We start from the raw sequence: 25,800 nt of genomic DNA on the forward strand, positions 1-25,800 counted from the left end.
TTATAACAGGCTAATAGCAAAAAACATCTCAGAAGGATTATCATTTTAACTGTTGGTAACTTTTAACTCATCAGAAAACAATTCTCTGCTTCTCTAAAAACTCCAAGTGAACAAATATATCTCCACATAATGTAATCACACATGGTTCCATACTATGGGGTTTAGAAGCCTTATCATTTGACGAAGAAAAGCTTCTAAACGTGATGCAGCAATGTGTCTTGGAATATTCAAATCATAAAAATTATCAATTTGTCTCAGAAGGGAACTTCATTTGCTTTTCCCACTGAAAGTCACCTGCATGAAAAACGTAGAATCATGAGAAAGGTAACATAAAGTAAGTCATTTCCACTACAGGAATAAACATCAGTTTCTGATAACGTAACTCTTCTTCACTGCCTCTTTTTAGCTGAGAAATTTCTGTCTTGGTTGTTCCAAAATGGTATTCTTACAGGACGAGATACATTCTCACCTACATGCTTACTAACCAGCATCAGAAGTAGAAGACAGGAGAATGACTGCACTTCTGTGTTCTGTTCCGTACCTGCAAAACGAAACAAAAACTCTACAAAAATATATTTCTAAAAATTCTTTGTGCTTCTACTAAAGTTTTGCATCCAAAGCATTAGAGCTGCATTTGATGTTTTAGAAGTATTGTTCATGCTGGCTGAGGTAGACTTGCTTAGAGATGCTGCAGCCAATCACATTTATTTATCCATTATATTTGTTATTATATTCTTTATTGCAGTTCACAGCGCTTTCACCCTACAGACAGGAAGCCACAATATTGCAGCTAAACTTACATAGCTGGTCATCTTCATTTCCTTCTTGAATTTGGAAAGCAGCCAAAACAGTAGAACTCCTTAAGAAACCCTTTTTCCTGCAATGTAAGCCAGCTGTTCCAGGTACCATAGGAAGTCTTCGTGCACCAACAGCTCCAGACCATAAGTTACTTGAGACTCCTTGGTGAACAGAAGCTCATCCATGTCAGAGCGATTCTATAAGGTAAGCACCATCAAAGAGTTCATGTGCTCTGCATTCCTTAACACAAGTAAGCTTTTTGGGTCATCACCACCTTGTGTGTGGCAGATCCATGCTCTCAAAGGCAGGTGTGCACACACTGATACATTAGTAATAAAATCCTTCCACATGCAGAGACCGAAATGTCTCCATTGCAACAGTGTTGTAAGCACACTGACATTTTACTATGTGCCAGGCATCACACACATTTTCCTTAGGCAACAGATACCTTACCATGCTACCTCTATATGAGAAAAATTTTCCACTTGGTATCTTCCCAATAACTTCATAGAAGTAAGATGACAATAGCCAGGGGCACACCTGAAATCCTTGGATCTAAACATACACTGAAACGGAAGCTCTTTAACTGGAAAAATCACAAGAGACAAGCTTCTGAGCATCTCTCTCGCTACATGTCACCTTTCCAGCAATGCTCTCATCAGTGGTTACAAAAAAGGCAGACCCTTTCTAGTGATACATGCATCTCCCTTGCAGCAGGCATACCTGCCTTCTGACAGGTGTAGCTTATATCCTCCGGAGTTGCACAGCAGAAATGTGGTCTCACAATCCATAGCTTCGGGAGGTACAAGCCCAGTCTGTACTCTCAAACCTTCTTTTTGTAGCCATGCACTGATGAGAGCTAGAAACCAGAAGCAGATTATGAACTTGTGAAAGTTCACCAAACAAAAATGAGACAACCTGAAACTTGATATTATTTTGGTGGGCTGCTTTTTTAGTTTAAAATTGAAAAAAGCCTGTAAACCCAAATAGCCCTACCATGCTCAGTTTTGAACAGCAAATTGAATTTGTCTCTCACATCCCAGTTTAACATCCAAAATCTCATTGCAATGTGGTGTGAATGGACGCACAGATTCTCTCACCTTCTTCTTCTACTCAGTAAAGGCCTTGACCAGAGAAGTTTTCTCAGCATGACTGTTGTCTAATCCAGTACATTTACTGGAGACGACTTAATTCCAATGAGCTAGTCTTTTCCAACAACAAACAAAAGTTTGTTGTTAAACTCCCAAGCAGCTCTAGCAATGCAATAAAGAACAACTTGAAATTAAACATCTTTTCAATTCACACTGCTACTGTCTCAGTGCTTGCCATTAATGGGTTTTGCCTCTTTTGTATTTCATTTTCTAGATGAGGAAATATTCACTCTATTCCACATTTCCCAGTGTTTTCCATTCCATTTCATCCTGTTTAAACATAAATCTCTCAGTCTTCTAGCTCTTAGTACTTAGAGCTCTCAGTTAAGCAAAAAAAAACAGTCTCAGGACTTTGTGATAATTATCCTCAATAACCTCTCTCCATTCTTAGTCTGTCTCACATGAGTAACCAAGTGATTTATTGTCCAGAGGACAGGAGCAAAAAAATGAAATGCAACAAATATTTTTAGTATTTTATTAACTTTAACAAAAAACTACAAATTAAAGGGTGATCAGTCATTTTGGCGAGGATTCAAGCACACATTTAAATGCCAGCTGAGAGATATTTAACAAACTATGTACAATTATGTCAGCTATCAACTGCCGAGCAACTAGTCAATGTAATCAAAATCTTCTGGAATTCCAAAACTTTTATCAATTCTGCTCTCTTCAAATCCGAATTTACGCTTGGCCCAGGACTTTATTGCAAAGATGTTATCTGTAAACAGGATGGAAAACATACAGTTTTGAATGTTTAAGGAAGTGTGACTTGTGGTCTTGCATACACCAAATCCATTTGCACCAGCTCTAGAGAAAGGTACATGGTCAAGAACATCACTATTAAGTAGATTTGGAACAGAAAACAGGAGCCTCACTTCTCTAAACATCTTGATAACAGCCTGTCATCAACAATACAAAGCCGTGACAACTGCACCCCCAAAGTTATTTTCAAAATACATAACTTTGTCTCTTCACAAACAGTAAAAAAACCAATGAAAATGAAGATAGAGAATAGTAATAGCCAGAAGCCTATGACTACTATAGTCAGCTGCACTTGGCATAACAGATAATAGCGAGCAGTCCAGCAGTAGTAGATGAATTCTAAACAAAAAATTACAAACCATATTTCAAATAATTAAAGAAAAAAGAATGGATGTACATATTGCTTGCTCTGCAAAATGGAAATATGAAGCAACATAGCTAAGCTAAGCAACAGCAGAAAATTGAGTTAAACTTCCATACAAATGTTACCGCAGTAAATTTCTATAAAACTATGCAGCATTTCTCCTGCACGTCAAAGCTGATAAATTAGGTTAAAAAATCCCTGCTTTATATTAGCATCCATCATATGGTAGCAGCAATAACGTTCCACAAAGCATTCTACTCTTCAGAAACAGATGAAAATTCAGAGAAGAAGAATTAAACTTTTTAGATACCTGGAATTATGACAGTGCCAAACTAAACACTGCCATTTCTGGTCTCTTTCTATTAAAGTTTTCTCATCTTAAGAGATTTTAACTCAACCAAAAAAAATGAGCTGTAGGCTTTAACATAGCATGGAAGACAGCACCAGAAGAAAAGATTTATTAAAGTGACATTAAATACATCTAGTAATTAAACTGATAAAATTTATTCTTTTTTGAACCATGATTTATACCCAAATATATTTCTGTATGCTTTTTAGAAGTGAGCACTATCCTGCATCAAGCCTAATAACATGTAAAATTCTTAACATCAAGTAGGTCTTTTACTCAAATTGCTCTAGTGTGAAGCTAGGCAAGATAAATGCATACACACCAGTCCATCTGTTGGCTGCCTCCTTGGCTATTTTGTTTGTTTGGCCTGGAATAAAAGAAAAAAAAAAAAAGAAAAAAAAAGAAAAAAAAACATAAATCAGAGTGAAATCATACAATAGTTTCAAGATAAGGAGATTATTACATTTTTATTGATGCCATTTTTAGGGAACCACAAAATATAAGGAAGTTACTCTATTGCTTCCAAAGCCTTCTCCTGTTTTACAGTTTTAAGGTTCCATCAAGCATGAAGCTAAATTAAAGAAAATCAGGAGCAAGGGAGCATAAAAGACACTATATGAACAATTATGAGTTTTAAAAGTGTATTTTAAAATAAAATCCTAGTTTGGTTTGCCTGGGGACTTAATTGTCTGTATCCAGATTGGAACTAGATACATGGCCTAAAGGTACTAGAGGCAAATGAGACTGAAAATATTTTATAATCCTCTCAGCATGTAAACTATCTGTCACATAGGTATGTACGACTCTATACAGATAAGGAAAATGACAAGAGTAACGGTCTATCACAGGAATTTGCAAACATATCACATAGCTCTGGAAAGTCCCCTGAGCTTTGAGAACCCCCTCTATGAAATGAAGGCAAAATAATGCTCCTGGTTATTAGCCTTGGCTTCCCTCGCTTAGCACAACTGCAGATTCAAAGACCTAATAGTAAATTGCCATTACTACAAATGGCTTTTATATAGCTTCCATGAGGCAAAACTGTATTAAGAAAAAAAATCCTCTTAGATCACCTTGCTCCCATTAAAAGTAAGTACTGAATCAGATCAAACAGGTTGGTTTGTAACGTGGGAATTTATCAGAATCATCATGGTTCTCACGCCTACACAGAACTCAGTTAGTCCCAGTCAGTCTTGTTAGTACTTGCATGATAATATTCATTTGAATGGTCAGCACGAAATTTGTCTCCAGGGGTACTGAGAAGTGAATATATGATCAGGTATCCATTGTTATAAAGATTATACTTCAGGCAAAGTTAAATTATCTTGAAAAATCATCTGTTAGCACGCAAGAAAGTAAGCACTCATTATTCTACCCTTCGGTGTACCTCAGTAAGCGATGTGGAAAATGTTTAAATGACAGTAAAATACAGTTTTAATAACTGCAGCTTCTGAGGATGGTATACAATTAGAAAGCTTGGACATACCATAAAGAAAAAGTAAGAAAGACGGGCAGAAAAGGGAGTGGGTGGGAAGATGGCATTTTGGATCATTTGCATACATCAGAAGTTCAAGTTATTCCTTGCTGAGCAGATATACTCCTTATTTTCTTTGCTGACTTCTTGTTGCCACCTCCGCTTTTTCAGTTCCATGAATGGCAGCACTGCCATCACACTGGCAGCCAAGGACGTTTTGAACTGTGCTTTACCTGATGCTACACAGAGCAAGTTTGCAGGATAAGGGCTTTTACTGGTCAAGACTTTAAATGCATTAGCAATGATACTTAACTCATTTTTATTTTTATTTTTTTTAATGCTTGAGTACAACCTAAGGTTGTATTTGACTCCAAGTCAAAGTTTGAGTGGCAAAAGCTAGGATGGCATCAAACTTGCTGGATCCAGAGCTGCAAGGTAACAATACCCAAGGCTGGGATGTGGCGACCACCTTCACGGTGCCTACTAGGGCTCTGCAGAAAGCTCTGCTTTGCTGGAAGCAGCTAAGCAGCCAGTTCCTGCGCTTCTGCATCGCACAGCAGCTCTACGCTCCTGCAGCTTTCAGCACACGGCCCTGCGCATAAAGCACAGTGGCTGTACTGGTACAGCGGATTTGAAGAACAGCAGCAGCATGGTGCTCCATCACCCTTCAAACACTGCTTATGCGTGTTAAAATACACAGGTGCAATCGTGTTTCAAATGTGACTTTTACCTCTGACTAAAAAGGCCGAGGTGACCAACAGATGCAGGTTGGGCAACAGTGTGGCTAGGATGGTGGTGGCTGCCTGTAACAGAGCTGTGGCTAGAAATAACATCATGGTAGCATGGGCAGGAAGCTATGCGGGGAAGCCCACAGTGGGCAGCACCTTCAATGACTCAAAGAACAGGAAATAACAAAAACAACAAAAGAAAGTGGAGATTGAAAGTATACAAACAAAATGGTGAAAGATTTTAACCACATCATTCTTGCCATGCACCACCTGGGACTGATTACAGACTGACAGCAAAGCGTCATGCTGTGAGAGTGGAAAGATGACAAGTGGAGGCAGAACTTCAGGACGAGGAAGGTGACATTCAAACAATCTGGCTGAATACCAAAGAAAAGGCTGCCCCAGTCCTCTGGAAGCTGCCAACACGCATCCCCCACATTATTGACAGTGAGCTTAGGGCTGGGGAAACCAGAGCCACTTAACTTCCTCAGGCACAGGACATCTCCAGAAAACGCATCCACTAGAGGCTGGGGCAATTCTCGTTGCATTTACACTGGCTGGCATGCAAGAGCATCACACGGAGGCAGATGCGGGTTTATTCTGCCACGCCTGAAGTTGCTTAAGCCAACAGCCATATTGTATCAGCAGCAACGTCAGCTACTTTGACAACCTGCAAGGCAGCCACGTGCTCCTCACGTCCAGCCTGACCAAGCTGATGCAAACAAGACAGCTTGCACCGCCTCGTGTCCTCAAGTGAGACGGGCGCTGCCACTGCTGCAGGATGGCGCTGCAGTCTGCTCAACCACTAATTCCTTCACTTTCCCTTTACATTTCTATTTTTCATTTGGTGTGGGGGAAAACACACCTCATCCATCTCCAGAAACCACCGCATTATTCACCATAGCTATGGGCTGGGTGAGCATTTAGCTATTTGAAGTCAAGACTAAAATGCCTTGGGACATGGTGCAATTCCTGCCTATGATTCCTCTGCAGAACCTCGTCTGCCTGAAAGAGGAACAAGATATTGGGAGTCACGGACCTGCATCACCCGAAGACACCAGCTGCATCTGCATTACCACCAGCATCTTCCAGAGGCCCCGATGCCATCACAAGAACTGAGAGGCACGAAGGAATCTGCACCTGGACTGCTTTATGGAAACCTCTTGTAGTTGCTTGGTGGGACCTTCAGTGGTTGCATTATCTGCACACGTGTGTGTACGAAGGGTGAGGGATTGGAGGAGGAGCAGAACAGCCATCCCTGCCACCTACCTCATGTGCTGCTGCAATTCAAAGCCATGCTGCTTCGGACTGCCTGTTCTCCAGCTCCACGGGATCGTACAGCCATCGGCCTCCCATACAGCGGGGTGAAGTACGTATTTACTTCAGTTCCTGTGACAACTCATCGATCGACTTGCCTGCTCCCTGCCTGCAGGACACAAGGCGTTTGCTTGGCTGAGGCACACACCTGTGTCCTGGGCTGACCAGTTTCGGGCACTCTCAGCATTTTCTAAGCAGGTAAATAGATTCTCTCTCCTGAACCAAACGAAAGCCATCAGTGCAGGACCAAGGGGCAGCACAGCTTGCATGGCTTTTTAGCCTAAATGATTCGATGACTCCATGATTCTTGCAACACTAGGCTGTTACATTAGCAAGACGCACCTGGAAATATGCCTTAAATAGTGAAAGGCTATGGGTCAAAGAGTTAGTACTAAGCAGTCCTTCTGGAAGTCTCTTCTTCCCTCAACCCTACGTGTCCCTGCAAACCTGCAGGGAACTCAGGAGGCCCACATTCTGGGAAATGAACTATTTTCCAAGCAGTTTCCTTACCACAGGGACAAGCCTCTGAATCCCCTTAACAGAAAGAAAAGACAGGGAAAGGAAGGCCTGAATGTTTAAAGAGAAAGTGGAGGAGGGCTGGAAACACGCTCTTTAATGCAGGCAAGTGACAGCCAGATGGTGACCACAGGGATAAAGGAGCAGAGCAGGAGACTGCCCTGAAGAAAGGACACGTGGAACAGCGGCAGGAGGTGCAGCAAAAAGCCTCCTGAGGCAAAAGGACAGCACCCGACCAGGAGTGACGTCCAGTGGCACAAAACGTTAGTGCAGCAGTGTTTCTAAACAAATCTGCGCTGGCAGCATGTACTGGCTCAGCAGCAGCGTGGTCAGGCCATGCTGGTTTTGATTCAGCTCTGGAAGCCCCAAAGCCGCTCTCTGCATACTGCAGAACCACAGCCTCCTCTTCCCTCTCAGCCCTGCTCCTGCCCCCACATTCACCCACTTTTTCCCTGGAGGGGATGGTGGTGGGAACTGAAGGTCCTACTTGTGTTCCAAAGTGAAAGAGCCACTTGAGGTTTTCTAAAACCCCCAAATATTTCCACAGGAGGGGAAATCCACTAAATGCCTCGTCTACACAATATGCTCCAGGAGACTTGGTTACTCCTTCTGTCAGACTTGTGATACTTCCATGGCTGAAACACAGTTACAATAACAACCACATCATAAATATTTCCAAACCTACTCTCAGGTTCTTCCCAAAAGCTTTTTTTAAGTCCTGCATCTATCACTAAAGTAACACCATTGAAGCAGTCACTGAAGAGTGTTCAGAAATAAGACTGTAAAGGTAACATATTCTAGCTCCAACAGCTATAGTGAAAAAGCTCTCAACAGCCTCAGCCAGCTCACAGCCAGCTATAGACCTGGAAAAGAAGAAAGCTGTAGCCTTCTTTTCCTCTTCTCTTCTTCCTCACTTCTACTCTGACATTTTTAAGATAACTTTAAAGGTTATTGAAAGCAATGCTTTTATGCGTAAACAAAATTTCCAGGACCAGCCAGGAACCTCGATGTCTACAGAATAACAAAAGCTATCTATATTTATAAAACTAGCACAAGTCGGTGGTGGTTTCACCTACCAGAACTAACACCACAAGAGGATTGAGTGGATTTCCCACCTGGAAGATGCCTGGAAGAGAGCTAGCAAGGCTAGCTCTCTCCCTTTCAAGGAGACAGCCACCCATCAAGCTGTGGGACTGTTACGCAGATACTTGCTGAAGTCTGAGGTTGTATTTTGCACGTGGCTGAGGGAGCAATTTCACAGCGTGAATTGCAATTCTTGTGTATGAAATGCAGAGAACAGCTGCAACTGTTCACACAGGCCAGTGAGGATTATTAGCCCAAAGATTGCCAGCCTCTTTCATGAAACTGGTCAGGGTAAATAAGTTGCATTATGGGGATTTGAATTCCAGTAATAACTCTGCATCCACTCACACCAAATTTAAATATGAAAAACTGCAACAAATGGAAGAAAAGTCTATGAATGTGACTCTCCAATGACTGATTATTTATCGCATTCTGCAGTTATTCATTCTCATGCTCTCGGGCCACCCTTACTTTCCAGAAATGTTGTTTACTTTGCTATCACACTGGAACAGATTTATGTTTCTCTGCCCCTTGGAGAAGCATCTTTTTAACACCTCGTGATGCACAATTGCAAAAACCTTTCCCATAAAAGAAAATGTCTCATGCAAATAAAGATCCCATCTCTAAAGCCCAGGGTAGAATATGAACATAGAAATTCACAGAAACATCGAATTGCTTGGGTTGGAAGTGACCTTAAAGATGATGGAGTGCCAACCCCCTGCCACGGGCAGGGACACCTCCCACCAGACCAGGCTGCCCAAAGCCCCATCCAGCCTGGCCTCGAACACCCCCCCGTACTATAGGCGACCTGTTCCAGTGCCTTGCCACCCCTGAGTGAAGAATTACACACCAGTCACCCACCGAGTACAAAAGCTAACTACCTAGCAGCTCGTACCCACACATCCATCCACAAACCAACACCAGAGCCCCTGATCACACGATGATGTGATCAAGTGGCTTCTTCAAACACCTGAAACTAAGCATCCTTGAGAGGAAGTAGCTTGCAACGCTGTCAATAGGGTAACTCAAAACATAGCAAGAATGGTTTTAGAAGGATGTTTTGTAACGAAGTGTTAGGCAGAGATCCTTGTTTAATGCTATGTGCAATTTTCACCTTCCCCCATGCTTCCCAAAGAGGAGTTTCCACCTATAAGGAGAATAAAGCGCTGTTCTTTAGAAGAATGAGAGCACATCAGAATTTTGTCAGCTTCTTTGAATCCAAAATAACACATCATTCTTCCCCCATACTTTTCCCCCATACTTCAGCATGCCACATAACACTTATCCCCAGGATATTAAGCAACAAATCACAAGGCTTCAGAATTCATAACAACTGAATTCAAGTCAATGAAAAGATACAACTTCTCATTTAAGCAACATCACAAATTCAATAGAACTATTTATACTGACATATTACTAAATAATATTGAGGAGTATCTCTTTCTTACATGTAGACTCTGAAAAAAAAATCAGAACTACGGGAAAACAAGTGTCGATTATTATGATTGCCACCTATGGATCTACGATTATTTTTAAAAGCATGGAACACAACACAATAAGCCTCTTGTGATGGAAAAGCATTCAAGGAATTTTAACACACGAATGAATTAAATTAACAATTCTGTTTCAACAGCTGTATGTACATATATATATATATATGCTTAAAAATAAATCTGAGCACGTGCATAAGATAAAGCCACTCATTTATACGGTGAGACGCACCAGCGCACAGTAATGCTACCAATATGCTGATCCACATCTATGAGAATATGCTTTTAAAGGGTCTGCAATCTTTGTTGGAAAAAAAGTGTCAAGCCTCATCAGCAAGAGCTCCCTCTGTCCTATATGAAAAGGTCACACTGTCAAATTTCATCAGTAAGTACACAGTGTCTCTTTGAAAAACGTCCAACAGAATTTGTCAGAATCGCTACCAAAAGATTCCTGTGTGCGAAATAGATGTGCTCGTGCTGAAGTTTACTGTATTCACGGACCCACAGAAAAAGCTCACTTACCTTTCAAGTACGCTACCTGAAAGCCCATGCTGAAATCCTAGTGTATAACTAAAATGCATCTGTTCTTATCCAATTAACAGAGCAGAAGTACTGTTCTTAGACACGGGAAACAAGCACAGCCGCCTTCTGATTCAGGGCTCCTTTTCCTCTCTTTACTTACTGGTTGAGCTGTGCTGCTGAACTGCATTGCACACAAAGGCCCATCCCAGAGCACTTGGCTTTTTGTCACAGCTGCACACCTCCTGTGCCACAAGAGTTGTAGAGAAATGTCTGCAAGGTGTCTCAGGAGAGCCTCTACTCTCTGCACACATGACTTGACACGTGTCCAGCCTTACCTATGCCATTTCAGAGCTGTTGGTAGCCTGTTTTGAAGTTTTCCAGTATTAGGGCTTTTATGACCTCCTCAGGCAATCTAGTTCTGTGCTTGATCATTGCTACCATTAGAATAGTTTTTCATCCTTCTTTTTCCTGCTATTTAAAGCTAATTACTTATTGCTCAGTTCTCCATGAACCTGAGCAATGGGCTGTTCCTTTCCTTTTCTGAAGCAGAAATATGTATCTTCTTTCAAGCCCTTTTTTTTTTTTTTTTTAATCTTTTCCCCTATACTGTGGTTGCCAGACCTCCAGTCTTTTTGCTGTACTCTGAATTCTCTCCAGTTAGTCATACATTTTAAAGTAAGATATCCAAAACTGAACACAGTGTTCCAGCTGAAGCCTCACTAATGCCAACATGAGTAGAAAGATTATTTCATGTATCTTATTGCTGGCTACACTTCTGTTCCTGTATCATTGTAAGGCAATTTTGCTTCACAATATGAGGATCTTACACTTGATGTGTAAACTACTGTAATCCTGACATCTTTTTCAAGCCCTCCCCCCTTTGCTAATTGCTCCAGATTGTGTGCAACACAGTAACCTCGAATGCATGCATGTCCTTGCACTTGGTCACTACTGAATTTTATCCAGTGTTTCTCTGTTTTGGGAATTTGTCACACTCATGTTGTCCTCTGTCCACACAGGCTGTCCTGGTCTCACCTCATCTGCTAATGTAACAAAAGCAAATCTTCTGTTCTATTATCCAGATCATTAATAACAATACTGAGCAGAAACAGACCCTATTAGAAGTTCTTTGAATGAACCTCAGATTCTGATGTTTATATTACTAGTGAGTAAACCCTGAGTGTAATAACAAAGTATTCCAGTTTCATCACGACTGTGTTTCCCTTCTTTTCTTATAACAACATCATGCAAAACAACAAAGCAACTTCTCCCATGCCACAAAGGTCTCTTAGACTACCAAAGATAAAATCTGTTTTCTTCTATGTATTCCCAAATTGTTTCTCTTTTCCATTTTTTTCTTTTTTTTTTCCTATTTTTTCCACTGAAATTAGTTCACAAAATGCTCAAATGAGGAAGAGAAAAAGAAACAGCAATACTCTCAAATACACCACCAATACTATAATTAATTTTACACTGATACAACCTGCCTTGCAAAATGTCTGCAGTTAAATAGCACTGAATGAGGTACCTACGTGAGAAATATACACTCCTAATATGCAGTCCCAATCAGGTTAATTGACTGGGACAAGAGATTTTTCAACATGTGGGATTGGCAACACTTTTTTTTTTCCTTTAAACAAGGACCTTTGACTTTGCACTGAAGACAACAATTTAAAAATCAAAAATACCTTTCCTGACTTCATTTTACCAATGGAAACCTTGAAAAGATATAAGTATTTATTTATAATTCCTTTTAATATCATCATAAGTTTATCAAAACAGACTGAATAAACGGTACCATATAAAACTAACCTCCAACATCAAATGCTGGGAGACAAGCAAAATAATCTCTCCACAAAAGCTTTTCTGGTTTCTTATGAATGATCTATAGACGACTTCCATTTGAAGCTGTCTTCATGGTTTTAAAACACAGGCAAATGGATTGCTGCCAATCCATTTCTAAATCAATGAAGATCATAAATGTAGTCATAAGCAGCCATTTTCTACATCACAAATTTTATCAAGTGTCTACCATACTTAAGGAGCCTAACAAATTTTGCCATAAAGATTTACTAGCTCAGACATTAAAATCATTCCCATATATTTCACCTGTCTGCCCCTCACACAACATGTTTTTTTCTGCCATTCCCATACAAACAAAAAAAGAAAGAAAACAAACAGAAAGAACAAAAATAAACCTTGTGAGCTTTCTAATTTAATTTATAGAGCATGGAACTTGCCAGAGTAGCCAGTTTATTTCAGCAGGGTGTTACAAATGCTAGCTAAAGATTTGATCTTCCAATTGCCTCTTTTCTGAATCTGTAAGTAAAACTCCACTGAAAAAAAAAAAAAAAAAAAAAAGTTTGCTTTGTTTTGTGTATTTTTTTTCTTTGTTTGTTTGTTGGTGGTTTGGGGTTTGTTTTGGTTGGTTGGATGTTTTATTTTGGCTTAACCAGATAAGCTGCAGCTCCATTTTAAAGCAAAGCAGCAGAAGTTCAAGCTCTGCAAGAATAATAATCTTGCCAGAATGTGTTTGAGGTATAAAACCATAAATATGCCTGTGTCTGTACATCTAGGACATTTTTTTCACGGCAGAGTAACCTCAGCTGGAGTCCAAACTTTAGGTCAAATGCAGAGTATCCAGAGTTACTCTGAAATACTGAAAATTAGGGCCTTTTGCTGAAAGCCAGATGGCCCTTCTGCACTTCAGTTTCCCAGATTCAGTGAAAAGCCCCACGTCACCTCAAGATTTGCACCTTTGAAATATATGTGCAGATGCATCGAAAGCCTCAGCAGTCTGTCCTGGTGGTCCCATGCTCGTAATTCATAAAACCATAGAATGGTTTGTGTTGGAAGGGGCCTTAAAGGTTATCTAAATCCACCCCCCCTGCCATAGGCAGGGATGCCACCCACTAGCCCAGGTTGGCCAAGGCCCCAGATTCTTCCTGGCTGTTATATTCGCCTTTCCTTCTAAGTGCCAGTAGCTGCTCATTTACCTCCTCCTGATCCTCTGTCATTTAGTCCTTCCCAAATCAATTCTCTACACTGTTCAACTCACCAAGAGTTCAGGAAAATGCCCTTTGAAAAATTTTTACCTGATGTTACCTAGCTAATCAGAGGATACCGGATCGCTCTTCAGGACGTTTACCAAGAGAACGACAATTCTGGGAAACACCTGACAAATTACCATATGTATGAAAGCCTTCAGAAGAAGCAGGCATAAGTGCTCAGCAGGCTGGCTGGTCGGTGGAAAAGGAGGTTTCAAAGACTTCACGAGACTCTACCACAGGACAAGGATATTTGCATATACCATCAGTTCCTAACTCAAACTGACAAGTCTGACTCACTTGCTGTTACCACTGGCAAACTGCAAGGCAGGAATGAAGGGCCAAGGTGGGAACTTTTTAATCTACTTCTGTTGGGAAGGTCCCTAAAGAAGCACTTTACAGCCTCCAGCAATCCCAACCAGATTCTGCTGTGCAACTGGTTGCTCTGTCAAAGGAACGGCACTTTCAATAAGAGAACTGCAGACTCCCTTAATTTTCAAGAGAGAAAGAAAAGTTGAAGGGATGAAGATAAAGGAGCGGAAGTACTGCAGAAGCCTGCAATGCCTTCTTGCTTGCGATGATTGCTTGAGGAGCTTTGAGCATTTGTGATCAAATATACATTTGCAATTCCACTCATTAGTACCTTGTTCCTTTTTTAACTTTACTTAGCATTTAAGGTCTATTTTTATTGGTACTGTGTATAATTATGATTACACACAAGTACTTTTATCATTTGTAGAAAAAAATCAAGAATAAAGATACCTTTAGTTTTGATTTCGCTCTGTCGTTTAATGCAGCTCTAGAATGGGTAAACTAGTTTTTCAGCCTTCCAACTGAATAGGATAGGGAGTGGGGTAAACATTAAAAAAAAAAAATCTTAGCTTGATGCAGTTAGTGAAGTAAATGTGTTCTTACATTACTGGTACATATCTATATGCATTCTTGTACGCCATGGTGAAGGAAGAAAAAGGAAAAAGAAAAGAGGGGGAAAAGGGTCTTTTAGGGTTTGCTTCTATTAGTAGCAAATAGCTGCCAGATAGGTATAAAAGTAGGTATTGTCTATTTCCTGTAATATACTCATCCAGATCTTTAGGAGATGAATGCACTGAATATGTAATTCTACAAAAATTGAGACTAACTAAAATATATATATACATGTGTATATATATTGGGGGAGGGGGGCTGATGTTAAATCTATTATTTTTCTACATGCTTTTAAGTGCATGGTTCACTCCAAATAAAGATCAATTTAACCCTCTAAGGCTAACATAAGTGTGGGTGGAGACTCTAATCTAACTTCAACAGAATGACTAATTTCTAATTGCAGGCTCTTTGTTAATGGTATTGACGCATAAACCATAAAAAGCACAGCTTGCCTCTCAGATGCCAGGTGCATATTTCAGGGTCAGTAGCTAGAAAACATCTTCTTAATTGAAAACTGAACATATTGGATCTAGAGGTGATTGAAAAAACACTCTCTCTATAGGCTTGATCCTATTGACCTTGGTGGAATCTAGACTGTGATTAGAATTATTTGGAGACATTCACTTTCCTATGTGAATCATTGCATTTATAAACACAGCTATTTAAGTAACAGTTTGTAAACAGAAAGCACTGGTAATCCTCTAGTTTAAATAATCTTTCCGATACCTTTTTCCAAACAATAGAAAGACTTTACCATAAAATTGCCCATTAAACCATTTTGTAAGTAATTGGTGTTTTGGAGAATTTTGAGTAAAACCAATGCAGATAATTTTAAAGCCTCTCCATTAGCCAGGACAGTCTTTTCTTCATTTTCTTCAGTACTGTTATCCCCCTGGGAACAGGGACTTTAATATGAAGCAATCCCTAAAAGAATCTAGTAATTGATAGTAAGTTTCTGTAATGTCAAATACATCTGCGTGCATAACATGTTTTCAAAACAATCTGAATGCAACAATTACAAAATAATACCTGGGTGTATCAACAATGAAAATCCAAAACAAACAAACAAAACCCTAAACCACTCACCCCACAAATCTGATTTTTTTCCATGTCCAAACAAATCAGAATTAGAAACTTTTGAAGCATCTACAGTTTGCTATCAACAGTGCAATCAACATCAACATCTATCAACAATGAAAAAAATAGCACTTTCAAATAAGTAAAGCATGATATTTTTTGGTATTCAGTAAACTCTAGTTATTCTCCTGACATTTATTTTTATACAGCCATATAAGCATTAGTCTTAGAAAATAATCTAGACCTCAAATGGGCTGATAGTGGTGCCTCTGCGATTACACTTTTGGAGATTCAAGAAGATAACTATGTGGATATTTGTGGTTAGAAATGCAGTCCATTTCAATCCACTGATGCCCCTTGCTACAAGATAAAAATAAACAAAGAGAGAAGTTTGACATCAGAAATGATGCATTACGTGTGCTGTGCTCGGTAGTTTGCTGCTTTGTGAGAATACAGTTTGTCCAAACACTTTTTTAAAGTTAAAAGCGTAAGACATAAAAATTATCAGTAACTGGGCATTCTAAAAACATGCTAAATAAACCAGGAATGCTGACAAGCAACATCTAGAAGCCAGCCACATAAATAATGGCACTCATACCCCAGTGGACACACTGACTTCACTCGGTGCATAACTATTTCTGAGCTTACTGTCCTACCCAAAGCAAGCAAGGCACAGCTACTGTGAAAAAAATAACAAAGTTTTGTTTAGACCCAGCTATGTTTTAACATAATATAAATTAACATTCCTTTCATCAAAGTAGAAGAATTTTTAAATTCTAGAAACGTTTTTCATAGTACAGTGAATACTGGAAGTGTTTGTCTGTTTCTGCTTGTACACTGGTTGACAACTAAGAGCAAAATCAGTATAATTTATATACTTCAGCTGCCAGACAAACCACTCTGTAAAATTAATTGTCAGAATTTTATTTATTTATTTTAGCTCCCTAACCTCTCTCTGGTGGGCAGAAAGAATTAAACTTGTGTAGCAGGTTAATCTTGCTGTTACATGGAGGCTTGTCAGCCTTATGCAAATTTAGATAAATAATGAACTACTGACAGTTTGCATTCTCCATGCCTCTGTTCTCTACCATCGGCTTTAGGGAATCTACCAGCATCACATCTGTACACATGCAATCTGTATACATACGCATATATAGGACTATATACATATAGTCCTTCTGCTGGAGGAATAGGGAAACTCTTCTCCACAATGTCTGCTTCCCCATGAGAATATCCTCTAGCCTACAAAAATCTGCCTCTAGGTTAAGAAACAACGGCACAGTCCTGTGCCAACTGAAGCAGGATTACATGTCCAACACAGAAAAATAAAATCCCAGAACTTCTGTTTTTACTGCCGATGACTGTTGTCAGTTTTACTGCCTGTAATGAGGAAAGATCTGTAGCTCAATCCTAAATTACACTAGGTGGCTTAAACAACATTTCCGAGGATCAAACACAAGCTTCCAGCAATGAACTACAAAAGTCATTAAAAAAAAAAAAAAAGAAAGAAATCCCTGTATTTTTGCAAATTTAGATGTAGTTTTACAATACCCTACCTGTAAAATGGAATTACCCATGCATCTACAAGACCAGACTATTATGTAGCTTCCTCTAGTGGCCAGTCCCTAAACCTTGATTCTGCTGCCATTTACTGCAGTTGTTTAAACACAAATGCTGACGTTCTGTGTTCAAGCACTGTAACCTTGGGTAGGCATTAGAGTTTATATTTTAGCTCTCCAGTACAAAAGCCAAGGAAATTAAGGTAAAGCATATAACAAACCATTTGCTATTTATATTAAAAGGACAAGTGGTAAAGCCAGCAAAAAATTGAGTTATTATTTAGTTCTCTAGTTTGCTCCCTGGTGAATTCTAGTATATTTAGTTACATCATCAAGCACGACTTTCTCATCCCAAGACTGAGGAAGCAAGACAGATGTTCGGCTTTCATTGCCTTTAGATATTTACTACAAATCATCCAAATTTCATTTTAACCTTGGAATTACTGTGCACATACACGTGCTGGTGCGTGTTTTAATGAGGCTTATTGCTGTAGTATGTAAACCTAACACACACCACTAGGTTTGCTTCTGCAATATTTTTTTATGAGGGAAAGAGCAATTAAAAAGGCACAGCAAAGTATTCACCAAATTAGAAGGCCACTGAAATCAGAAGATAATTTGACATACCCCTAAAATATCACAAGAAAATCAAGGCTGCTCTGTGATACAGGATTGGAAGTTACAAGTATGAAATTTTATACTAAATATCAGAAAAATTTCCTTAGAGGTTAAAGCCATTTAAGGAAGGAAAGAGAAAACCTAAATGTAGAATATGCCAACAGCCCATTACAAAACATATTATACTGAACAATCCAACTCTTAAAAAGTGCATTATGTAACCTAACAGCCATTTCTGATTTCTGACTTAAAATGAAAATAAATTAATTTAGATTTAGGAATCCACTCATTGATCCAACCGAAAATAATCATAAGGATTAAGTTACTGCAATTGTATAGCTAGTGGAAAAATACATATCACTCGTGCAATTTGAAAAAAGCTTTAAAAATCTCTGAACAAATAACTGTGATTATAAGGTTGTTCGGGGAAACAGCAGTGGTAACTTTTATGTCTAAATGAATACCTTCAATTGCCTGAAATTCTTTACATCTTCTTACACTAAAAACTATAACTTCCTGCATCTTTTATTGCCTTTGCACTTCCCCTCACTCTGGAATGAGAGAAGTCGCATCCCCATCCCCCACCCACCATTACCATTATTATTTAAATCCTGTGAAATTCCATTCAGCTTTGACAAACACATTAATTCCCCCAAACTGACACTTAGCCATTTATACACTGCTAGCAAATTTAGACAGTGCAACAATGACTGATAAAACATATAATAAAGCACCAGCTTTTTAATTTAAGGTCAGGGACAAATTATTTTCAGAACACTACTGTACATTCCTCTGGGAATGCTGTTCCCCTGGGTAGCCCTACAAGGCTCACATCACCAGCTCCCTTAGACGTTCATCCCTCCATTGCAGATGCTTGTGTGAACCTTACACACGATTCAAAGAAGAGAAGGATGTGCCTGGAGTAATTAACGATTACATTTCTTCCTCTCTCTTCAGATATTAGTCCCCATGTTGCCAGCTAATGCACTTGTGTCCTGCCATTCAGGCTGTGATTTGTTCCCTTGTGCCTAGTATTTATGCACGTGCTTGTGGCAACTGCTTCAAAAGAGGCTCCTCAACACCTTCAGTGCAATGCTTACTGTAAGGATACCTCAGCACTTTCAATACCTGGAACTACGAATCCTCTGGTGTTGGTATCTGTCTAAATTTACTCATTTCCACAGCTGGAATGTGTCTGTTATTTCTCCTCAGGAGAGCACACAGCAAAGGATTTACAGTACTGTAATCTCAGGTCTCAAGTTTGCTTATTCCCTTTCATACCATTACATCCTCAGGGAAAGATAATGCAGCTGATGAAAAATGTCACAGCCTCTCTAAAGAAAGAATATCTGTCCAATTGGAGGGTGTGCTGCCAATTGTTTATGTTCCTGGCTTTCTCTCAGCACGTTTCTAAAGCTGGACTTTAAGGAGGAGGAAGAATAAGGAAAGCAAAAGATTTAGTCAAGTATTTTCCTCAAAAAAGGTCTGTGCTGGTTTCTCATCACTCTGTACTGGCATTTTGGCATTAGAGCAATTGAATACGCAGTGGTGTTTGGGTAGCAACCTAAGAGCCTAATAAATAAAACATGAAAGTAGAGAAAATTCAATAAAATTTCATGCATGCTTTTCATTTTTCATGTTAAGGATCAGAATATTAAGTACATTTCACTGGTCAGTTCTGTATTAAATATTACAGTCACTCATTATTCCTTGTATTCTATTTGAGTTAGAAACTTCAACCAAACCCCACAATTTCAGAAAGTACAAACATTAAGTCAACAGTGTAAAGACATACTTAAATATAAATACAAATTAAGTGTCTCTAATGAAATGCTTATGTTTTAAATAGAAAAGACAAAGTGGCATCTTATTGTATCAGTATAGGATTGAAGGTAAATGGGAACCAGTGAATACTTGCCACACACGTTAAGATTCAGTTACAGAATTATTATGGCACCAGAAAGAATGGTCCTGGCATTAATCATAATTATCAGAATTATTTCTATTTTAGGATTGTTTGTTAACAGCTCAGTTGTTGGCAGCGTAAATACCAATTTAAAATAAATCACCCTATATAGTATGACAGAACGCGAAAAGAAATGGTCAGTGTACCTGTATTTTATTGCTTACAAATTAAAAAAAAAAAAAAGCAGCTATTCATTGGCTTATCTCTGCACACCAGCTTTTAAGCTAAAAAAGTGCAGACATTTTCCATGCAAAAGTTCACTTCAAACAATATTGACTTACGCATTTCTTCAACAACGTCTGGATCACATTCTCTGTATTTGTCTATTTCTGCCTTTAGCTGCTCTTTTTTCTTCCGAAGGGCTGCAAGTTCCTCTGTCAGTGCTGCACGTTCTGCCTGAGGATTCAAAGCACGTTGGGAGATAAAAAAAAAAAAAAAAAAAAGAATAAAAATCAAATTATTGCAGAGAACATTTTTCAAAAATAAAAAGATATAAATTTGAAAGCTGTTTTCACTACTGCTTTCCATCAACGAACCAACTGAGCATTTTATGCACACACAACTCTTAGTGACACTCAACTTTCTTCCTTCCTGTTTGTATTCAGTATCAATAAGGTTAAAATGGATAAGCAAAAGAACAAATTCCTACAATCTTTGAACTCAGAATGGTTTAACAAACTCAGGTTAAAGAACATTTAAGATCACTGGTCTTGTCATTAAAGACTGCACTTCCACGTATCTGGATATTATGTATGAATGCCGTGGTAATGTATTTTTCTTCGTGTTTGTTCCACAGTGTCCAATTGTAGTAGTCTCAAAAATAAATTCAAATATTTATGACACGGTAGTCTTTCCTGGGAGAGCATACCCTATCTACCTCAAATGTTCTACTGATTAATAATATCTGCAGACACCTGACTCAGCATGAGCACTCCCGTAGCCAACTCAGCACATATTTCAAATTCATCCTGTACTTACAGTCAACCTCTGGACCTGGCTGAAGACTGGGATATTCAAAGATCTCATGCCAGTGCACCAGGCAGCCTCAGACAGACAGGTAACACAAGTTTGTAAACTGTCAGGTTTTTATCCAGTGACAATCTCCACAGCAGCCTGGCAGTCTGAAGCATTTTTGAACTTCCACATTTGCAAAGCTTCTGCCTGGATTCAGCCTATTCTGAAAACGCAATACGGAAATCAAAGGCTTCCAGACACTGGGGTATGGAGGCCAGCTGCTCAGACATACATCCTGATCTAGATTTCTCAGGACTTTTTCCGAATGTTTAATCTGGAACTGAGGTGTTGGAAGCATCAGGCAAAACAGGATTTCCAGGACCAATCGCTTCCTGTGACAAGGTCAGGCCGCATGGTGGAGAAGCCCAAGCCTCTAAGTCCATCTGGAAACCTGACAAGCACAGCTGTATGAGAAACCTGCCTGTGTTTCACTGATTATGGTCAAGCTCAGAGTGCTTCTACAAAGCATTCTGGATTCTAAGATACGGCTCTTTCTTGCAAAATTCCATCCTATATGAAAACTTCTGTCCGTCCCTGTTTATGCATTTACATATTGGAGGTTTAAACTAGTCTACAATGAGCATCTCAAAACAAATCAGCAGCTAGAATACCATATGATTTTCTTCTAACATACTACTTCATATGCATGTTAGATGTGAAGCCTACATATTATTTTACAACGTATTTTAAACAGCTTCAGCATGCAAAGAGCACCAAGCTTAACTGACTTCTCAGAATAATAAATTAGAAATCCAGATTACAAGTAAAATGTAAAAAAAAAAAAAAAAAAAAAAAAGTAGATCCCCAACACCTAAATTCACAGTTACTAGATTTGGCAGTTCAGCAACCATTGGCAACTTTGGCATATAACTGTGGGTAGGTCAAGTTTAACAATATCTTTAAATCTGAAAAAAGCTGGAAAACTACCAGACTTCAAGCATCTTGGAGTTGTCAATATTTTCCTCAGTAGTACAAAATAAGACCAAATAAGGAAGAATTTAACATTTAGGAACATCCTATTTTTTTTCTCCCTTCCTCATCTTCAGTACTTCAAAATCTTAATGGATTTCCAACAACTCATACTATTTGCAAACTGGGAATACTTGTATCCTGTTCCCTAATAGGATCGCCTCCACCCCCAAAGCAACTTACAGTATCTTCACGTCCAATTTTTGATTTCTCAATGCTTTTCTGTAGAGCCTCTTTTTTCTGACTGCTTTCAGCAAGCTGATAAAAAAAAAACAGAATAAAATCAACCTATTTCAGTGACATATATTAAGCATACTTATGAAAGTGTGTATATAGAGAAAATATTAAAACAAATAGAACATACACTTCAAGTACATAAATTTATATATATATATATATATTTATAATACATGTAATAAAAATAAACTCAAAATAAATACAAAACCACACAAATATAAGTCTGGGGCTCTGATCCACAGAAAACAATAACAGGAAGCAAGTTTTTTACTCCCACACCACGAAATCTTGTTACGTGCTGCATGTTCAGCATGGGACCAAAATCCTGTTTCATGCTGTAGTCTGGGATCCCTATGCAAAGGCCTCCATGACATGGAGGCTTTGGACTAGATAATTTCTTTTCATCCATTTCCAGCCCTTTAATCTCTCCCATAGCCACTCCCTTATTCCCTAGACAGGGTGACAATAGCTGTAGCAAATCCACCTGCTCAGCTGCTGATAGCAGCCTTCCCCAACTTTGCTACGCCATTGGCATTGCCCCAATCCTTTTTGCATACTGGTGAATAGAAGTCTCCATAGCTCTAAGGCATGTAAAACCATGGCCCTTTTTCCTATGGCTTGATTTCTGAGTTGCCCTCCTTCCCAAGTGAGGCAGGGGCACCTTTCAGAGAAGACCCCATCTCCAAGGCCAGTACAGTGCTCCCTGCACAGTCCTGTCACTCCAGGACACATCAGTTATGGAGAGATCTCTCTCAATTAACCTGCCGCCCATCCTGCGCCACGTCCAACAAGTTTAGTTGGACGTTTTCCAAGGACACTTTGGAAGCTGAGCCGGATGCGTGACTCACCCGCTGCTCCTCGGGGACGCAGTACTCAGCATTAGCCAGAGCTTCTTGAAATACCACACAAGATGAAGAAGAATGCAAAAAAGTTCTAACAAATATGTAGTTTGGAAAGCAATTCCTTAATTTGAAACCCCCTCTCACACACACACAAAAAGGAAACACTGGGATTCTTTGTAAGAACTAACTCTTCAGCTTAACTTTGAGATGTTCTGCGTATCAGTCAGGAAGAAAACTGGTATACCAGGTTAATTGCAAGGAAGATGGAGGTGGCTCTGAGATCCCATGTTTCATTCTTAAAAGAAAAAAAATAGAAATAGAAATAATTCCAATGGCAATGCCTTCCTCCCAAACTCTCACGAGGCCTCCACTTCTACATTCCCTTTCTCACTGAGGATCGCGCTTGGTGGAAGGGCATTCCCAAACATTTCCTGCAATCCCTTGCCTTAAGATTTAATCATATTTATATTCTCATGCAACTGGAATGCTAAGACCATGTTAGTCTTTACATGAAGAAGCGTTTCTGCAGCATGCTCGTCTCTGGGTGGACTACATGTTATCACATTGCTTACAAGAATTCAACTTGTTCGTACAATGCAAACAGAGCTGCTTTGGAGCTATAGCCACGATTCGATTTCTATTTAAACTTATGTCCAGTATGCATTTTCAGAAATACGTGTTATATATAAATGCATGAAAAGTATGAGGCAGACCTTATTGTCAAATCTTAGATATCGGACATAAAGGTAAAAAGAAATCCCATACTGGTGGGCTCTGTGGATTAAGCCCCAGACCAAATGCAGTTCACTTGGTTTGGGGAAGGGTCTGTATGTTTCTTCTGTACCTCAATTTTTCAAAACTACCTCCTCTTTCTGGATAAGTATGTTCATGCATGTGTTATAAGATGAATGGCAATGCATATATGATTTGGGGAAAAATACATCCAGCTGTTTATTCATTGCACCACTGAAAGTAACCACCTAGGCGGTGTGGGTTTCAGTCTGTGGCTTGAAGTACACCAACATCTTAATTTTGGTGGGGAGCTAAACAGTACTCTTTATGGGGTTTCCACAAAATTCATATAAAATTAAATGTGTTAGTGCCCACATTAAGTCTTACCAGGCAGAAGTACACAGTTCAGCACAGGACAAGCACTTAGGTATAGTTTTCAGTTTATGAAGCCCAAGGAAGAAAAATACCAAAACACACATCATTCAGCATCTCTGAACAAAGAATTTGTCTGGAACTAAACTCACAGAGGAAGCAGAAATGCCAAAGAGCTTATCTAGGTCTATATAAGTGCATGTGCAAAGAAAAAGACAGTGCTCTCTGGAACATGAAAGCCATAAAGCTAATTCCTTTGATTTCATATTCATAAGGTTCTTTAAAAACAAATCTGCATTCTCTAAGATGGAAGCACAGGAAAACTTTTCAGAGAGGTGCAATAAAATAATACAATCTGATTACCAGCTTGAAAGCATGTTCCTCACTATGGCATCTCATTATTTTCTTGGTCCTCCATATTCCAGAACATTTAATTATGAAAGAGACAGTAATGATAAGCACTGAGATGTACAGAAATTTCTTTGCCAGGACTAGATTCTGACCTACATAATGTGCAAGGTTACCATGCTGCAAGACTAGAAGATCTTCCTCAGCCTAAAAGCAATGATAATTTTTATACAATTTTATTGAAGATTTTTGCTTTCTTCTCTCATGGATTTTAATATCTTGTGGGATTTATATATATATATATATATATATATATATCACTATCAATAATTCTAGAAGTTCTCTTCTTACAAAATAAAATGAACCCCCTGGTCTCTATGGGTTATTCAGAAGTCATAGTGGGTGTTCCTATGACAATAAAAGATAAGGGAAAGAACTGCAGAAGGAGAAGAGAGATTGAAAAAAAACAAACATAGGATGAGAATGCAAAGGGCGAAGAACAGATGGCCAGGGTCTGTGTGAGGAATCTGTGAGGATGGAAGAAACAGGAAGGCTTGGATAAAAAGGCAAGAACACAGCTGAAAATAACTGCACATGAAAGGAAAAAAAGATAGTTAAGGATAAAGGAGTCAGATGGAGGAAGGATGAAGACAGATGATACAATACTTAACTGACAGGTAAGGGCAAATGGTATATGACAGGTTACAGGGCATTAAATGGAAAGAAAAAAACATGCAGAATTTGCAAATGCTGTGTATGTATGTTAGCAGAGGATCACATCTGGCCAAATAAAGCAACTCACCTTCCCACTCACCAGCTGTAGAAAGGTCTGATTGTAAAGGAGCACAGTAGCAGATGGAAGATTTCAATCCTTGGAGTAGTCATGAGACGTTTTTCAAGTGAACTGACAAATAATTTCTCAAAGAACATTAACCACCCTGAGAGAAGTCTTACTCCTGCCAATAGCTGTGGGATTGATCTGGAGGAAAAGCTACTTATTACCTCCCTCTACATGTGTCAGGTCTGACACAAGAACAACCTTCTGCCACAAGTGTAACTCATCAGATGTGGAAATAAGTGCAGAAAGATTTTCTGCTATACTGTAAAGTGTCATGTCTCCAGCCTGTCTGTTCACAAAGACCTCCTCAGAACCAGCACACGATTAAGCAAGGTACAAGAAAGCAGGAAAAACTGTCAGCTCACACAAAGCTGTTTAAACAAGTGTGTGGGGAGAACAAGACTAAATAATGAAAGTAAAAAGTCAAGGGGAAAAAAAAATCTCCACAAGAGTATTTTCAGTGTTTGCAAGACATGGTGGGAACCTGCAAGAAGGCAGATAAATGAGGTAATTAACATCTATAATAGAGGAGAGTTGGGAAGCAATTCCTTTAATTTTACAGACCTCTGTGGTCAATTGACTGACCACTGGCCTAGCCCTGACATTAATTCAATCCCAAGTCCCCCAGAAGGATGCTCGTTCTTGCTTTGCAAGGGACTCAGAGCATTTAGCTATACATTTGTGCAGCAGTTTGCACATGTTA

General features: G+C 39.2%; 1 protein-coding gene across 1 annotated transcript in view; it reads right to left on the reverse strand.

Moving 5' to 3' along the window:
* Nucleotides 1-2,461: 2,461 nt before the first annotated feature.
* MND1 (meiotic nuclear divisions 1) overlaps nucleotides 2,462-25,800 on the reverse strand; it is a 38,591-nt gene continuing 15,252 nt past the window's right edge. The window contains exons 5-8 of the mRNA XM_032187040.1: nucleotides 21,912-21,986; nucleotides 20,027-20,141; nucleotides 3,747-3,791; nucleotides 2,462-2,667 (exon numbers count right to left, since the gene is read on the reverse strand). Coding sequence (XP_032042931.1) covers nucleotides 2,561-2,667; nucleotides 3,747-3,791; nucleotides 20,027-20,141; nucleotides 21,912-21,986 — 342 coding nt within the window. The 3' untranslated portion in view covers nucleotides 2,462-2,560. The remainder of the gene's footprint in view (nucleotides 2,668-3,746; nucleotides 3,792-20,026; nucleotides 20,142-21,911; nucleotides 21,987-25,800) is intronic.

The sequence above is a fragment of the Aythya fuligula genome, chromosome 4 (genome assembly GCF_009819795.1).
Source record: "Aythya fuligula isolate bAytFul2 chromosome 4, bAytFul2.pri, whole genome shotgun sequence".
NCBI classification, from domain to species: domain Eukaryota; kingdom Metazoa; phylum Chordata; class Aves; order Anseriformes; family Anatidae; genus Aythya; species Aythya fuligula.